Here is an 18,793-nt window from a genome sequence, read left to right as displayed (position 1 = left end):
TCCTGCAATACTCCACAGTTTACTGCAGTAAACACTAAAGTACAGTATTTATTTCAGTAGATCAGCTCACTATAGTAACACTGCAGTGTGCTGGAGCATTCATTAACAAAGCATTGTAAAATCTCCAATGAATACAATATAATACACTTTACTATCGGGTGGTTCAAACACTCCAGTATTCAGTAATAATTGCTATAGTGTTTTTGTTACTCTGGATCGTGTGGAGACACGGGAAAAATACATTTAGATTTTGATGTCTGGCATTTTAATATTAGCTGTAACTCTAGTGAGGGGCTTGCTGTTGTATGTTTCTGTCTAAATAGGTTTTTTGGAGCACTTGAACCTGACAGGTGAACAGAAGTCGGCTGTTGTTTTGTTACGTGTGTTCGTTATGTCACGTGACAGACCTCCAAACAAAGAGATGAACTTCCGGTTCTCCTAGACTCCGCCCACTCAGGAACACGCCGCGGATGGTGATAGTTGCTCTTCTTCTTCTTCTGGTTTGCGTTTCGCGTCTTTTGTGTTGTTTTAAACTTCCTCGAGTTGTCCGGTGTGTGTGCGCGCGCGCGTGTGCAGTGATTCCTGCGACCGGAAACAAGCGTTTGTGGGGAACACACTGACCGCAGATCAGCTCCTGATGAGAGAGAAAGAGAAACGACAAAACACACACACACACTGCTGCTGCTGTTCTGCAGATGAAGACGTGTCAATAGACTCTCTCTGAGACACAAACACACACACACACACACACACACACTTATGCCTGAGAGTGTGTCGCCGGAGCGGAGATGAGGAGTCTTCCGTGTGTGTGATGACAACACTGGGTAGAGTATGATTTTATTCACATTAAACCAACAGCTGTCTGTCTGTCTGTCTATCTTTGTGTGTGTGTGTGTGTGTGTGTGTGTGTGTGTGTGTGTGTGTGTGTGTGTGTGTGTGTGTGTGTGTGTGTGTTTGAACTTGTGTGCATGCATGTGGTGTGCTTATTTAAGTGTTTTGTGCGTCAGTCAGTGTGTGTATTAGAGTGTCTGTCAGTCATTGTGTGGGTGTGAGTTTGTGTGTCAGGCAGTGTCTTTGTGTGTTTGTGTGTCAGTCTGCCTGTGTGTGTGTGTGTGTGTGTGTGTGTGTGTGTGTGTGTGTGTGTGTGTGTGTGTGTGTGTGTGTGTGAGAGAGAGAGAGTGAGTGAGACAGAGAGAGTGAGAGAGTGTGTGTGTGAGAGAGAGAGTGTGTGTCTTTGTGTGCGTGAATCTGTGTGTGTGTGTGTGTGTGTCAGTCAGTCTGTCTCTGTGTATGTGTGTGTGTGTGGCTCAATGGTTAGCACTGTCGCCTCACAGCAAGAAGGTTGCTGGTTTAAGTCTCGGCTGGGTGAGTTGGCGTGTTCTCTCCATGTTGGCGTGGGTTTCCCCCACAGTCCAAACACGTGCGCTATAGGAGAACTGATCAACTGAACTTGCCGTTGTGTGTGTGTGTGTGTGAGTGAGTGAATGAGTGTGTATGGGTGTTTCCCAGTACTGGGTTGCAGCTGGAAGGGCATCCGCTGTGTAAAACATATGCTGGAATAGTTGGCGGTTCATTCCACTGTGGCGACCTCTGATGAATAAAAGGACTCCAAAGAAAAATGAATGAATGAAAAAAGACGAAGACATTAAACACGTCACTTTCATGAGCATTAGACATCTTTATTCCCTTATTCTGAATATTATACAGATCTATTATTGGTCATAGTGGTGTTCTTATGGTAACTCACTTTACTGAAACACGCACTCTTCATACGCTTATGATTATTAAATGAAGTCATTTGTTGCAGTAGTTTTTAAATCTTCTATAATTAACAGTAATTAATAACTGCAGATGTTAATGGTTCGTTCATTAATATGATGTACTAACACATTATTCAAATTAAAGTATATAAAAAGCTGCAGTAAAGCTGAATGTGTTCTTCTAGTTCTTGTTCAGCAGTATTGGGAAAATGATCCGTAATAAATAAATAAGATGTTGCAGACGTGCATGTAGACAGATATAATCTGATAGCGTCCTTCATCTCAGAATATTTACATGTTTTCTTTCATGTCTTTTTGGAGGATTTAGGATTTCGGATGAAAGGTCACGCCTTCATGATCTTTTAGTGAGTTTAGTGTGACCCAGAATTCATGCATACTATAAATATGCAGCAAACGTCACTGCAGACACACCTCTGCGTGAGTTTAGTGTGCACACTAGTCAGGCTTTTTGCTTTCATGCATGCATGTGTGTAAAATAAAACGTGGACTAATTCTGGAACAGAGGCGTGCACAAATATTAACAATAAAAACAAATAATATTAATAATAAAAACATATTAGATTTATTTATTTATGTATTATTATTATGACCTTGGGAGGTTTGAAAACTCTGAATTAATTTAAATAATTAATCCATCCAGCCTCAGCATTCATGGTTTCTTAAAACGTGGACTAATTGTGGAACAGTGGCGTGCACAAATATTAATAATAAAAACAAACAATATTATTGATTACTTAATTTAATTATTGATCTATTTATTATTTTATTCAATTAGGAGATTTGAAAACTCTGAATTTATTAAAGTTAATAAATAAATAAATCCTGCCTCATCATTCATGCTTTTCTTAAAACGTGAAATAATTCTGGAACAGTTAAAAAAAAAACTGGTGTGCTCAATTATTATTATTATTATTATTATTATTATTATTATTATTATTATTATTATTATTATTATTATTATTTATTTTATTTTATTATTATTAATTATTATTTATTATTATTATTATTATTATTATTATTATATTATTATTTATTATTTGTTTATTATTATTATTATTATTTGTTTCCTAAATAAATTGTATCTTGTTATTATTAAGAGTAATAATAAGATTTTATTTGATACAAAAAGTAATACGATTAAACAATAATGAAATGTATGCGTTGTGATTTTACCGAACATATTAGAGGTGCTCATTTAAAAGAAAAGACTTCAAAATATTAATCATAGGTCACAGGTGTCAAACTCAGATCCTGGAGGGCCGCAGCTCTGCACAGTTTAGTTCCAACCCTGCTTCGACACACTCAGCTGTAGGTTCAGACAAGCCTTTGATCAGGTGTGTTTAATTAGGGTTAGAGCTAAACTGCTGAGCTGCGGCCCTCCAGGAACTCCGTTTGACACCTGTGGCTGCGGTGGAAGAAGATAAATAAAATGACAACATCTTTCATTCATTTTCCTTCAGCTTAGTCCTTTATTTATCAGTGGAATTGATTAACTATTCCAGCATATGTTTTACGCAGTGGATGCCCTTCCAGCCACAACCCAGTAGTGGGAAACACCCATACACACTCATTCACACTCATACACTACGGCCAGTGTAGTTGATCAGTTCCCCTATAGCGCATGTGTTTGGACTGAAACCAGAGCACCCAGAGGAAACCCACGCCAACTCAGGGAGAACATGCAAACTCCACACAGAAACACCAACAGACCCAGCCGAGACTCAAACCAGAGACTTTTTTTGCTGTGAGGCCACAGTGCTAACCACTGAGCCACCGTGTCACCCAAATTGACAATTCTAAAAGTTAGTAGTGAGTTGTAGTTGTATAAAACAGTGGTCAGATATGAAAAGCAATGCCAGAGTTAGATTGCTGCAGTCTACAACAGGAAACAGACCGCAGTAATACCACTAATGTTGGTAAAATAAACTTCTATAAACTCTCCAACCGGTGAGACCTGATTCTTTTTACCTGCTGTAGAATCAGTCACTCCAGGATGTTATTACAAACACACACACACACACACACACACACACACACACACACACACACACACACACACACGTTTTTAATTCCTGGACAACATTCTCCCGCATGCTGTCTTTGTAAAAGCATTTTAAATACCACACTTAGATGATCAAATGTGTTTCTGCTCTGCTTAATAGCAGAATAATGAGAGGGATATTGTTTGAGAAATGGTTATAACTCTTCTAAGATTATTCTGCCCCTGGAAAAGCTCAGATGATGATGTCGAGGTTTTGGAGGTTTCTGATTGGCTAATTGACAACATTTGAGTTAATGTGAGGCACAACTGTAGAATAGTATTGAAGGAAAAGCTCAAACACACTGCTTCCTTGTGTGACAACATGAGAAAATCAACAAGCCAGAATCAACAGCAAAGCCAGATTACCATTAGCTGAATGACACTGGGAAATAGACTCATGTGTGGAGACATGTGCTGTGCTCTGATGGAGCTAAGATTGAACTGTTTGGCCATAATGAGCAGCGTTACATTTGGAGGACAAAGAGGGAAGCGCACAAGCCTAGAACACCATCCCAACTGTGCAGTATGGGGGCGGCAGCGTCATGTTGTGGGGCTGTTCTGCTGCAGGAGAGACTGGTCCACTTCACAGCATAGATGGCATCATGAAGACAGAACATGATGGAGAAATACTGAAGCAACATCTCAACACATCAGCCAGGACATCACAACTTGGCCACAAATGGCTCTTTCAGACAGACCATGAGCCTAAGTATACTGCCAGATTAGTTCACATGTGCTTTAAGGACAACAGAGTGAATGTTTTGGAGTGGCCATCACAAAGCCCTGATCTCAATCCTATAGAGAATGTGTGGGCAGAGTTGAAAAAGCTTGTGCGAGCAAGACAGCCTACAAATCTGACTCAGTTACAGCAATTCTGCAGGAGGAATGAGCCAAAACTCCTGCAAACTATTGTGAGAAGCTTGTGGAAGGAGACCCAAAACATTTGACCAAAGTTACACAGTTTAAAAGCAAAGCTAAAACATACCAAGGAAATGTGTGCAAACTTTTGACTGTCTAGAAATTAATAATTCTCTCATTATTCTGGCATTTAGTAAATGTAAATCATTTAGGTAATGCTAACAGACCGAAAATAGTAAACGTCTAGTATGATTTATCATCATGAGACACTTTTTAAAAAATGGTTATGTTCCTTTATTTAGTGTATGTAATTATCTGGTTTCAGCTGTAATTAATGAGCTTAATATCATTCATATGTGTACAGGAGCTGGCATACTGCTGACATGGATATAAACATAAGTTTCTTAGTTTTGTTGAACACTGAAGAAGACATTTTGAAGAATGCTGGAACCCTGTATCTATTGACTTTCATAGTAGGAAAACGAATAGTATGGAAGTGGATGGTTACCAGTTTCCAACATTCTTCAAGATATCTTCTTTAGTGCTCAAGTTTTGAAATAAGTAAAAAGAGAGTAAATCATGAAAGAATTCCAATTAAACATTAAAATTAATGAGTGTGTTATCCTGTGTTTGCAGACGTCCACCTCTCTCTGTGTGTGTGTTAGTATGTAAAGTCTGCTAGTTATTTGGAGTTTTCCTCCGTCCTGCATCACCATGAGCGGCGGCGGCGGCGGAGACCGGTCCTCCAGATTATCGTTTTGGGCGCGTCCGGAGCGTGTGTGTCTGTCCCGCAGCGAGAGCACACCCGGAGAGCCCGTGCTGAAGATCACCATCACTGAAACCACCGTGATCGAAGCCGACGCCGGCATCTGGAGCTCCAGAGCACTCACACACCTCACACTCTGGTACTTCTTCAGCTTCTGCACACTCTTCCTCAACAAATACATCCTCTCACTGCTGGAGGGAGAACCCAGCATGCTGGGTGAGTAGTACACACACATACACACACACACACACACACACACACACACACACACACACACACACACACACACACACACACACACACACACACTCTGGTACTTCATCTGTCCATGATTACAGGAAATTCATATTAATATAAACACATATATATATATATATATATATATATATATATATATATATATATATATATATATGTGCACACTCAATGGCCACTTTATTAGGTACACCTTACTAGTACCGGGTTAGACCCTTTTGCCTTTAGAACTGCCTTAATCCTTCATGGCGTAGATACAACAAGCTACTGGAAATATTCCTCAGGGATTTTGCTCCATATTGTCATGACAGCATCACACAGTTGCTGCAGATTTGTCGGCTGCACATCCATGATGCCAATCTCCCGTTCCACCACATCCCAAAGCTGCTCTATTGGATTGAGCTCTGGTGACTGTGGAGGCCATTTGAGTACAGTGAACTCATCGTCATGTTCACCAGTCTGAGATGATTGAGCTTTATGACATGCTGCGTTATCCTGCTGGAAGTAGCCATCAGAAGATGGAGACACTGTGCTCATAAAGGGATGGACATGGTCAGCAGCAATACTCAGGTAGGCTGTGGCGTTGATGCTCAATTGGTACTAATGGAGCCAAAGAAAACCTCCCCCACACCATTACACCACCACCACCAGCCTGAACCGCTGACACAAGGCAGGATGATCCATGCTTTCATGTTGTTGAGGAATGACCATGTCTACATGCCTAAATGCAGTGAGCTGCTGCCATGTGATTGGCTGATTAGACAATTGCATTGAGCAGTTGGACAGGTGTACCTAATAAAGTGGCCAGTGAATGTGTAAACCCCAGAACTTGGACGGGTGTCTATATTATGTGAATCTCCTGGAAAAAAATGCATCCCCACCTGCTAAACAGCCACGAGTCCCACTGGAGTGATTGTCAATCTTGACTAGTGGACCAATGAGGCCGCTGTGATTTAAATGAAACTTGAAATGAATCTTTTCCAAGCGTATTTTACTCTTAAATGTCTTTATGGTGTATCTCAGGTGCCGTCCAGATGCTGTCCACGACGGTGATCGGCTGTGTGCAGATGTTTGTGCCGTGTCCGCTGTACCAGCATAAATCCCGCTCTGAATATCCCTCCAACTTCATCATGATCATGCTGTTTGTGGGACTCATGAGGTGCGCTCACTCTTTATTCACGTGCTGTGCGGAATGACCGAGCCACATAACAAACATAACGTATTAAAGCTGCTGTATGTCAGTCTCTGACTCTTCTGCATCATAAAGCAGCATCATCTGTGTGCAGATATTCAGAAACATGCTCAGGGAACTCTCTTGTTTATCTGAAACACAATGCTGGAGTCAGATATTCTGCTGTGGACATGTGTGTTACGTGCTGGAGTGGCTGTCTTTGTTTTGGTCTCTGTAACTCCGCCCACTGCCAGTTTAGCCAATTATATTCCAGCACCCGGGTTGCCAGATGGTGGAAAACAGCGTATTTCATTCATTCATCAGTCAGGAAGACTCTAAGCATGCGTCTGTGACTGAAATGCGCCCTCTGGTGGACAGTAGCAGACTCTGAAATGAGATGCAGATTCAGAGTTCCACATGAGATTATTAATGAGCAAATTATAAGTGTTGTTTAGAGCAAAATCTCCTTTTAATATGGAGAATAATCCTTCTGATGCGTGCCACTGCTTTTATTTAGAGCACTGTTTAAATCAGCCTTTAGGCTGTTGTAAAAAAATAAATGAGTGAAAAGAAGAGAGAACCCAGTCCAGGAGACTCGAAACAAGCAGAAGTCCTTTATTGAGACGTGTTGGTTAATCTGCAGTCATACAGTGTCTTTAAGATGTCCATGTGTCTGCAAGAGCCTACTAGAGGTCCACAGTCTGCAAGTTCTTTCACAAGTCTGAATTAAGACAAAGATTTCATGTCTATATTGTGTTCTTAGGAGGAGGGGATATGGCTAAAACAAAGCATGCAAATTAAAAGTTGTGGTCGGCAGGGTAAACTGCTTTTTCAGGCCTGATCTCATCATGTTCTGGAGACGGAAACCGCCTGACCAGTTGATCGAAAAGAGAAAACAATAGACACCCCATGCTGTGAAACTGACAATTTGCATCACTTTGGCTCAGCCTGTAGTCAGCAAGGCAAAGGTTAGCTGGCATGTCAATGAAATGATATAATTAAAAACCAAAGAATATAACTTTTCAGTTATACGTAGATTATTGTTCATTTGGAATTAGATGATAGAAATGTATATTTCCACAAGGCTCGATAGTCAGACTCGCTTCTGTTGGTTCTCAACCTGGCAAACATCCGCACTGCACTTTTTTAATATTGCTGAAATACTGTAGTTTGTCATTTAAAAGATGAATTTTCAACTCATTTAGGCTGAGCGCTTTTTTGGGGGATTTGTGTCTTGATAAATGATATGAATGTTTTTATTGTTTGAAAATCTAAATATTCAGATTATTATGGACAATATATATTGTTAACTATTGAATAGATGTACAGTAATAAAGGCAAGTCTATTATAAGTAACTGAATATATTGTGTATTCTGAGCAGATAAAGTCAAGCCTGAAATGATCAATGCTTGTTTTGAAAATGCACATCTTGAACAATGAATAACGTGTGTAAGTGAATCCACTTGATTGTTTTGATGATGCGGTTAATCAAAGTAAATCTGACCAATGGCAGTTCTTTTCTGAAGATTCTGATTGAGGGAAATATGCTTAGCCACACCCCATCCTTAGTTAGTTGCTGTGAGTGAAAGATGAGAGGTGGGGCTAAAAACAAAACCCCGCCCCCACTTAATATTCAATTTCAGTTGTAAATATATCATCACACTTGAATAAAAGTCTTCAGCAAACTCTGCTTCATGTAGATGATAAAACCATGTAAAAACATTAAAATTTCAATAAATAATTAATTATTCAAATTATAAAACAATAATAATAGAGGTGGCGCAGTGGTTAGCACTGTGGCCTCACAGCAAGAAGATCGCTGGTTTGAGTCTCGGCTGGGTCAGTTGGTGTTTCTGTGTGGAGTTTGCATGTTCTCCCCATGTTGGCGTGGGTTTCCTCCGGGTGCTCCGGTTTCAGTCCAAACACATGCGCTATAGGGGAACTGATCAACTACACTGGCCGTAGTGTATGAGTGTGTGTGTGTGTGTGTGTGTGTGTGTGTGTGTGTGTGTGAGAATGAGTGTGTATGGGTGTTTCCCAGTACTGGGTTGCAGCTGGAAGGGCATCCGCTGTGTAAAACATGCTGAAATAGTTGGCGGTTCATTCCACTGTGGTGACCCCTGATTGTTAAAGGACTAAGCTGAAGTAAATTGAATGAATTATGATAATAATCAGTGTGTTTGTGTATAGTTTATTTCCATGTAGCAGCAGCATTTCTCACTGTAATGATCTTTATGGATGCGCTTCAGTACGTGTATCCAGCATATATGTGTGCAGTGCAGTGGCTGAGGTGTTGTTTATGTGGTGGGGTATGAGTGTGTGTGTTGTTTTCAGCTTGACAATAGTGGGCTGGGTTGTGCTGTAACTGTAGAGGTGTGACGGCGGACGCTCTCGGGGACTCTGAACTGGTTTGTCTGCTCTGCAGGTTCACCACAGTGGTGCTGGGTTTGGTCAGCCTGAAGAATGTGGCCGTCTCCTTCGCTGAGACGGTGAAGAGCTCAGCGCCGATATTCACTGTCATCATGTCCCGCCTCATACTGGGAGAATACACTGGTACACACACACACACTGATACAGATACACACTCATGCAGATACACACACACACACATGCAAATGGATACATATTGTACACACACAAGTGCAGATACGCACACAGATAAACAGACACACACATACTGATCCACAGATGAAGACACGCACAGACACACACACACATGCAGATATGCATACAAGCACACTGATACACACTAACAGATACACACGCAGATACACATACATGAGTGTGTGTGTGTGCTTTGTCACAATTTACACTGTAAAAATAACTAGAGAACTGAACTGTGTGTGTTTGTGTGTTTGTCTGTGTGTGTTTGTGTGTGTGTGTGTGTGTGTTTGTTTGTGTTTGTGTTTGTGTGTGTGTTTGTGTGTGTGTGTGTGTGTGTGTGTTTGTTTTTGTGTGTGTTTGTTTGTTTTTGTGTGTGTGTGTTTGTGTTTGTGTGTGTTTGTGTGTGTGTGCGTGTGCGTGAGTGCCTGCGTGCGTGCCTGCCTGCCTGCGTGCGTGCGTGTGTGTTCTGCAGGGTTCTGGGTGAATCTGTCTCTGGTGCCGGTGATGGCGGGTCTGGCGCTCTGCACAGCCACTGAGATCAGCTTCAACATGCTGGGCTTCTCTGCTGCGCTCTCCACCAACATCATGGACTGGTGCTGTGCGCACACACACTCTTATACACACACACACACACACACACACACACACACACAGGTGTAATGCTCTCTCTCTCTGTGTTCAGTCTGCAGAATGTGTTCTCCAAGAAGCTGCTGAGTGGAGACAAGTATAAGTTCAGGTCAGTGGTGTGGAGTCATTGACCTGCAGTGTGTGTGTGTGTGTGTGTGTGTGTGTGTGTGTGTGTGTGTGTGTGTGTGTGTGTGTGTGTGTGTGTGTGTGTGTGTGTGTGTGTGTGTGTGTGTGTGTGTGTGTGTGTGTGTGTGCGCGTGCGTGTGTGTGTGTGTGTGTGTGTGTGTGTGTGTGTGTGTGTGTGTGTGTGTGTGTGTGTGTGTGTGCGTGTGTGCGTGTGCAGTGTTAGTAAAGATCAGAAACACTTCTGGAGCTCTTACCGTACTCTGTTAACTCCAGCGTGTGCTAACACATTATTAATATTTCATATATTATAATGGAGCCAAAAATAAAATGAACTAATGATTGAAAATGAATTCAAACAGTTGATCATATGTAAATATTGAATTTAATCACATTCTAACACCATTACATCCCACGTACAGCGACGTGCCGAGCAATAAAAGAGCATTTAGGCCCAAACTGTGAACAGGAACCAGTGTGTGTTAGCTGAGAACTGATGTTGTTCTTCTCTGAGTGTGTGAGTAGAAGAGCTGTGATTCTTCCTCTCCTCTGTGCAGTCCTCCAGAGCTTCAGTTTTACACCAGCGCGTTTGCGGTCATCATGCTCATACCGGCCTGGATCTTCCTGATGGTCAGTCCTGCACGCTTTTTCATGCTTTTTACACTCTTTTACATGCTTTTTACAAAGTTTACATGCTTTTTACAATTGTACTTGTTTTTTACACTATTTTACATGCTTTTTACATGCTTTTGCTCTGTTTTAAATGCTTTAACACTCTTCTGCATGCTTTTTACATGCCTTTACACTGTTGACATGCTTTTACATGCTTTTTACACTGTTATAAATTCTTTTTACGCTATTTTGCATAATTTTTACATGCTTTTGCTCTCTTTTATATGCTTTAACACTCTTTTGAATAATTTTTACATGCCTTTTACACTGTTATACATGCTTTTTATGCTAATTTACATACTTTTTACATGTCTTTGCACTCTTTTACATGCTTTACATGCCTTTTCACTTTTTACATGCATTTTACACTGTTTTACATACTTTGTACAAGCTTTTACACTTTTACACGCTTTTTACATACTTTTTACACTGCTTTACATGCTTTTTACATATTTTAACACTGTTTTACATGCTTTTACTGTTTTACATGGTTTTAACAATGTTTTACATGCTTTTCTCACTGTTTTACATGGTTTTTAACATTCTTTATGACTTTTTACATACTTTTTACACTGTTTTACATACTTTGTACATGCTTTTACATGCTTTTTACATACTTTTTACACTGTTTTTCATGCTTTTCTCACTGTTTTACATGCTTTTCTCACTGTTTTACATGCTTTTTACACTGTTTTACATGGTTTTTACATGCTTTAAGACTTTTTACATACTTTTTACACTGTTTTACATAGTTTGTACATGCTTTTACACTTTTACATGCTTTTTACATACTTTTTACACTGCTTTACATGCTTTTTACACTGCTTTACATGCTTTTTACATACTTTTTACACTGCTTTACATGCTTTTTACACTGCTTTACATGCTTTTTACATACTTTTTGCACTGTTTTACATGCGTTTTACATGCTTTTCACACTGTTTCACATGGTTTTAACACTGTTTTACATGCTTTTCACACTGTTTTACATGGTTTTTACATGCTTTGACTTTTTACATACATTTTACACTGTTTTACATGCTTTTACACCTTTTATTTTCTTTCACGTGCATTTACACTATTACATGCCTTTACACTATTTCACAGCCTGTTCATAGCCTGTTACACTTACAGGCTTTTACACCCTATTACCCTCTTTTACACTGTTTTACATGCATTTACACTCTTTTACATGTTTTTACCTTGTTTTACATGCTTTTACATACTCAATATATGTGTCTTTCCATTAAGCAATTTTATGCTATATTCCAAGTTGCACATAAAAATAGGTGAATGTGAACATAGCGTGTGTGTGTGTGTGTGTGTGTGTGTGTGTGTGTGTGTGTGTGTGTGTGTGTATCGCCTGTATCCGCTGCTAATGTGTGTGTGTGTGTGTCGTAGGACTTTCCGGGCATCGGGAAGAGTGAACGCTCCTTCAAACTGTCTCAGGACATCGTGGTGCTGCTGCTGCTGGACGGGGCTCTGTTCCACTTACAGAGCGTCACCGCATACGCCCTCATGGGCCGCATCTCACCCGTCACATTCAGGTCAGTAACGCACACACACACAACAGGTCACATTTCACACACATAATGCAAAACACACCACACAATATGGCAAAATGAGCTGCAAACATCCACACTGGCTTGATCTTCAAAGGGATAAATCACTCAAAACTGAAAATTCTGTCATGTACTCACCCTTTACTTAGTAGAACAGTTGACTACTGAGTAGATGAGCTTACTCACTGACTAGCAAGTCGCTGAGTTGACCCATTGACTAATGAGTTGATTAGTGAGTTGACTAGTGAGTAGATGAGTTGACCTGTTTACTAGTAAGTAGGTGAGTTGACTTGTTGATTAGCGAGTAGATAAGTTGACTCCTTGAACCATTGACTAATGAGTAGATGAATTTATTAGGGAGTTGACTTGTTGACCCTTTGTATAGTGAGTAGATGAGTTGACCTGTTGACTATTGAGTAGATGAGTTGACTTGTATTATTGACTAGTGAGATGAGTTGCCTTGTTGACTCATTGACGTGTGAGTATATAAGTTGACTAGCGAGTAGATGTGTTGATTAGTGAGTAGATGAGTTGACTAGTTGACCCATTAGCCCCTTTCACACATACAGACCTTTCCGGAAAATTACCGGCAATTTTCCGGAAAGGTTGTATGTGTGAACAGGTCCTTTTTGAAAATACCGGTAAATTCGTTCTGGCTATTTTCCGGAAAGAGAAGTTGTAACATTACCGGCAATTTGCCGGAATGCTGCGCTGTGTGAACGCAGAAGGAATATTTCCGGAATAAGCGCGTGCACGTCTAGAACGTGCTGACGTAAGACTTCTGCTTTAGCCAATCACAACAGTCAGACGCATTTACGTCCGCGCGGTTTGTGAGAATAAAAGCCTTTGAATATTTTTCCAGACGCATTTAGCTGCTAGAAGTTAGTCAGATAAGGTTTATATGTTCTCCTTAATGCCAACTGTGCAAATAATCATCGATAAGATGCTTATGATAAGCCGTTGTTTGTTTACCTTCAAGCTTTGCGTGTGCCCATGAAACAGCCTGTGAGCGGCAGCACATGCACATATTACGAACATCTCGACATGCGAATATGATCCAGTGAAAGTTGTTTACAATATTGATCATCAAAAGAGTTTGTAATTTAGTCAAATGTTTACAAATACAAGCGCAGCCGTTTAAAGCTCATTTGTGGTGAATGATGTCAGAATTTACCGGTATTTTGGAATGGATGTGTGAATGCTCTTTTCCGGAAAATTTCCGTAACGTCCTCGCCTGTGTGAACAGCGCTTTTTTGAACATACCGGTAAAGTCGTTCCGTAAATTTTCCGGATATTTTCCGGTATCACTGTGTGAAAGGGGCTATTGACTAGTAAGTAGGTGAGTTAACTAGTGAGGAGACGAGTTGACCCAATACTTAATGAGTACATGAGTTGACATGTTGACTGGTGAGTAGATGAGTTGATTGAGTTGACTCATTGACTAGTGAGTAAGTGAGTTAACTAGTGAGTAGATGAGTTGACTACTGAGTAGATGAGTTGATTAGTGAGTTGACCGATTGGCTAGTGAGTAGATGAGTTGACTAATTAGTGGGTGAGTTGACGCATTGACTAGTAAGTAGATGAGTTGACCCAATGACAAGTAGATTAGTTGACTACTGAGTAGATGAGTTGATTAGTGAGTTGACCTATTGACTAGTGAGTAGATGAGTTGACTAGTTAGTCAGTGAGTTGACCCGTTGACTACTAAGTAGATGAGTTGACCCAATGACTAGTAAGTAGATTAGTTGACTAGTGAGTAGATGAGTTGACTAGTTAGTAGATGAGTTGACTAGTGAGTAGATGAGTTGATTAGTTAGTAGATGAGTTGACTTGTGAGTAGATGAGTTGATTAATGAGTAGATGAGTTGACTAGTGAGTAGATGAGTTGATTAGTTAGTAGATGAGTTGACTAGTGAGTAGATGAGTTGATTAGTTAGTAGATGAGTTGACTTGTGAGTAGATGAGTTGATTAGTTAGTAGATGAGTTGACTTGTGAGTAGATGAGTTGACTAGTGAGTAGATGAGTTGATTAGTTAGTAGATGAGTTGACTAGTGAGTAGATGAGTTGATTAGTTAGTAGATGAGTTGACTTGTGAGTAGATGAGTTGACTAGTGAGTAGATGAGTTGATTAGTTAGTAGATGAGTTGACTAGTGAGTAGATGAGTTGATTAGTTAGTAGATGAGTTGACTAGTGAGTAGATGAGTTGACTTGTGAGTAGATGAGTTGATTAATGAGTAGATGAGTTGACTAGTGAGTAGATGAGTTGATTAGTTAGTAGATGAGTTGACTAGTGAGTAGATGAGTTGACTAGTGAGTAAATGAGTTGACTAGTGAGTAAATGAGTTGACTAGTGAGTAGATGAGTTGACTAGTGAGTAGATGAGTTGACTAGTGAGTAGATGAGTTGATTAGTTAGTAGATGAGTTGACTAGTAAGTAGATGAGTTGACTAGTGAGTAGATGAGTTGACTAGTGAGTAGATGAGTTGACTATTGAGTAGATGAGTTGACTATTGAGTAGATGAGTTGACTAGTGAGTAGATGTGTTGACTAGTGAGTAGATGAGTTGACTATTGAGTAGATGAGTTGACTATTGAGTAGATGAGTTGACTAGTGAGTAAATGAGTTGACTAGTGAGTAGATGTGTTGACTAGTGAGTAGATGAGTTGACTAGTGAGTAGATGAGTTGATTAGTTAGTAGATGAGTTGACTAGTGAGTAGATGAGTTGACTAGTTAGTAAATGAGTTGACTAGTGAGTAGATGAGTTGACTAGTGAGTAGATGAGTTGACTAGTGAGTAGATGAGTTGACTAGTGAGTAGATGAGTTGACTAGTTAGTAGATGAGTTGACTAGTGAGTAGTGAGTAGAAGAGTTGACTAGTGAGTAGATGAGTTGACTAGTTAGTAGATGAGTTGACTAGTGAGTAGAAGAGTTGACTAGTGAGTAGTGAGTAGAAGAGTTGACTAGTGAGTAGAAGAGTTGACTAGTGAGTAGATGAGTTGACTAGTGAGTAGATGAGTTGACTAGTGAGTAGATGAGTTGACTAGTGAGTAGATGAGTTGACTAGTGAGTAGATGAGTTGACTAGTTAGTAGATGAGTTGATTAGTGAGTAGATGAGTTGACTAGTGAGTAGATGAGTTGACTAGTGAGTAGATGAGTTGACTAGTGAGTAGATGAGTTGACTAGTGAGTAGATGAGTTGACTAGTGAGTAGATGAGTTGACTAGTGAGTAGATGAGTTGACTAGTGAGTAGATGAGTTGACTAGTGAGTAGAAGAGTTGACTAGTGAGTAGAAGAGTTGACTAGTGAGTAGAAGAGTTGACTAGTGAGTAGAAGAGTTTACTCGTTGACTAGCTAGTCGATGATCAACCCATTGACTAGTGAGTAAAACACTAAAGGAAAAGCATAATCTAGCTGTTTTATCCAATTATAAACTGGTAAGATTATAATGTGTTGTGTGTGTGTGTGTGTGTGTGTGTGTGTGTGCGTGTCTGCTAGTGTGTGATCAAACTGTTGAGATTATAACGTGTTGTGTTGTGTGTTTGTCTGCTAGCGTGGCGAGCACAGTGAAGCATGCGCTGTCCATCTGGCTGAGCATCATTGTGTTCAGTAACCCCATCACGGTGGTGTCCGCCATCGGGACGCTCATGGTGTTTGTGGGAGTTCTGCTTTACAACAAGGCCAAACAGTTCCAGAGAGACGCTCTGATCCAGCACGCTCTCGACCAATCAACAGAGGCCGAGCAGAAACCCATGATCCAGAACGGTGACGTCACGTCCACCAAACTAACCTAACGCACGGGCTCCACACAGACACTGGCTCTGCTCGTAAAGCTGCACACTATAAAGGCTCGTGAGTTTTTATATCAGGTTTCACAGAGGGGTCATGCCTTATCAAAAACTGTCACAGTAACTGTGGTTTCGGGACCTAATCATTGCTAAAAGTCTAATAATGACTTGTGCTGGATTCGAAGGAAACTCCTGGACAAGCATTGAAAGATCATGTGGTGTTTCACCGTCTGAGGGCTTAATCTTGAAGTGTAGTTTGAGTGAATGACGGCCTCCTACCAGCAAATATTCACCTCATATTTGACCACTAAATCAACAGGAATGTTTTCAATAGTGCCGATTAATCGCATACGAGATATAAGTTTGTTTATATGTGCGTGTGTGTTTATATAAGTGCATAAATGTATATACTTTCACAAATATTTGCATATTTATATAGTCATATTTATAGATAATGTTGTATATCTCCTCTATACATTTATTATAGATGGATGTGAAATATAAATATACATAATAAATGCACTGAACACAATTATGTGTAAACAAACTTTTATTTTGTAGGCTCTTGGTCACTATTGCGCACTAGTTTTCTTTTATTGCGTTAGGACAGTGATGTTTGTTTGTTTGCGTCGCACTGTGAATAAAAAATAAAGTTTCGCAGTGCAAAAAATAAAACATTAATTTCTACCGTGATAAATGACACTTATGGATTTATTGATTTAAAAAATGATGTTTGAAATTTTTTTTTAAGCTAAATTAATTGTTTGATTTTGAGGTGAATGAGGGTGTTGGACGTTCCTCGAGCTGATATTTTGCACAGGAATCATTACGGAGAATGGAAATGTCTCACATTCTATCGTTTGTGTGAAATTAATTCTTATTTTATATGTTTTTCGGTGCATTCCAAATGCAATGATTGTAGCAAACCACAATCTGCGTCCATTTTGTATGTTTCCTAATAATGATTTGCTGTAATGTTAAAAAAATTGAGCTAATATTTGCCTTATTTTGGGGTTTAATGTCTGGAATATTGTCCTGTGGTTTAGATTTGGAACATCAGAGGTAATTCTGTCTTTGTGTGTTTTCCCTGTGTGTTTTCATTATTGGGGTTTCTGTTTGTTTTCAGTGTTTAGTTTGAGGTTGACTGGAACAGTACAAAACTTGATGAAAGCTGCAGTTCAGATTCTCTTCTCGTCTGTGTTTGTGAGACTCACCTGTTTGTTTTGGTCGTTTACTGTAACCACTAATGGGAATTCTGTATAATTTGATCTGTGGATTAAAAGCATTCAAATAAAAATGTGTGTTCGTTTGTCATGATGTTGAACATTTATTCATTTTCCTTCAGCTTATTCATTCATTTATTCATCGCCACAACTATATGTTTTACAAAGCAAAGGCAATTCCGACTGCAAACCAGTACTGGGAAGCACCCAAACACACTCATTCTCATACACTTCGGCCAGTTTAGTTGATCAGTTCCCCTATAGCGCATGTGTTTGGACTGGGGAAACCGGAGCACTCGGAGAGCAAGCTCCAGACAAACGCCAACTGGCCCAGCTGGGACTCGCACCAGCGACCTTACTGTGAGGCGACAGTATAATCTGTATTAACCTGATAAGCCGTGTCTTTATCTTTCTTTAAAGGCATGAATGATGTAAATATTTAAGAACATGTCGTGTTAACAGATATAAAGCGTGTCTGTGTGGAGTAATAAGGCTCAACAGTTTATTCTTTTACTCCTCAACATGGCTTTCGTAAATGACTCACACGATCTCTGCTTTGTCACACACGGCCTGATTTATGCTGTGTTACTGTAGATATAACGTCTTATTATTATAATATGTAGTTTTAATTTGACGTGAAATAAGTAGGTCAAAAATAAATAATGTAATCGTTACAGTTTGAGCACCGACACGGTGAGGTGATTTGTGTTACTTTTCTCAGCGCAGGATCGAATGGACAAATCACATCCATTTATGATAGGACTTATCAACGTTTAGCATTGATTACTCATATCTGTGATAGATCCACTGATCTATAGAGAATATATATAAATCAGTGGTATAACATAATAAATAAAAATATGCTATACTATACACACACCTTTTCTATATACAAGGATGTGTAACGTAAAAAGCTTTTATTTTCTAAGTAGGTCAAGAAGTGATGCGGTCAAGATAAATCATTTGACTAGTTTTTTAGGTTTTTATTATTGTGTGCTATATATATTTTATATATACGTTAATATACAAAGATGTATATTTACATAATAAATACAGAACACACATGTGTACCAAACTTTTACTTTGAGTGATGATGAGGTGGTTTGTGTAACCAAAATGAAATATTGGCAAAAATCCTCTAATAAAGTGTATAAATATCTTGCTTTTTGACTTTTCGTCTCTTTAATGTCTTCAAATGCTATTATTATTTATACAATTGTAGTTTAACACAAGGCGAAATTCGAATAGCACTTTAATCTAAATCTACAGAATTAATAAAGATAAATAATAAAGATAATAAGACAAAAATATAAAGATAAT

The 18,793-nt window shown here is 39.4% G+C and overlaps 1 protein-coding gene across 5 annotated transcripts; it reads left to right on the top strand.

Annotated features, from left to right (window-relative positions):
* The first annotated feature begins 441 nt into the window (after positions 1 to 441).
* Positions 442 to 17,547, top strand: si:ch73-236j9.2. Of its 5 annotated transcripts, none has more exons than XR_012383556.1 (9): positions 442 to 824; positions 5,317 to 5,662; positions 6,725 to 6,860; positions 9,299 to 9,426; positions 9,950 to 10,070; positions 10,160 to 10,329; positions 10,448 to 10,857; positions 12,301 to 12,446; positions 16,016 to 17,547. XR_012383556.1 is itself a non-coding variant. In XM_073909081.1 (9 exons), exons 2-9 carry the CDS (start codon positions 5,395 to 5,397, stop codon positions 16,254 to 16,256), a joined length of 1,167 nt encoding a protein of 388 aa, XP_073765182.1. In that variant the 5' UTR covers positions 442 to 824; positions 5,346 to 5,394; the 3' UTR covers positions 16,257 to 17,547. The 5 variants fall into 5 exon arrangements, 4 of the variants coding, with proteins under 4 accessions (XP_073765182.1, XP_073765181.1, XP_073765183.1 ...); XM_073909081.1 differs by having other exon boundaries at positions 5,346 to 5,662; positions 10,160 to 10,213; positions 10,785 to 10,857; XM_073909080.1 differs by having other exon boundaries at positions 10,160 to 10,213; positions 10,785 to 10,857.
* The last annotated feature ends 1,246 nt before the right edge of the window (positions 17,548 to 18,793 follow it).

This window comes from Danio rerio, chromosome 8 (assembly GCF_049306965.1).
Source record: "Danio rerio strain Tuebingen ecotype United States chromosome 8, GRCz12tu, whole genome shotgun sequence".
Classification (NCBI taxonomy): domain Eukaryota; kingdom Metazoa; phylum Chordata; class Actinopteri; order Cypriniformes; family Danionidae; genus Danio; species Danio rerio.
Note: the sequence above shows the minus strand (reverse complement) of the source record. Positions and strands in the feature narration are given on the sequence as shown.

Coding starts and splice junctions, on each gene's coding strand:
- si:ch73-236j9.2 (XM_073909081.1), top strand. CDS start 5,395: ATGAGCGGCGGCGGCGGCGGAGACCGGTCCTCCAGATTATCGTTTTGG. Junction 5,663..6,724: donor GGGAGAACCCAGCATGCTGG/GTGAGTAGTACA, acceptor GGTGTATCTCAG/GTGCCGTCCAGATGCTGTCC. Junction 10,858..12,300: donor CGGCCTGGATCTTCCTGATG/GTCAGTCCTGCA, acceptor TGTGTGTCGTAG/GACTTTCCGGGCATCGGGAA.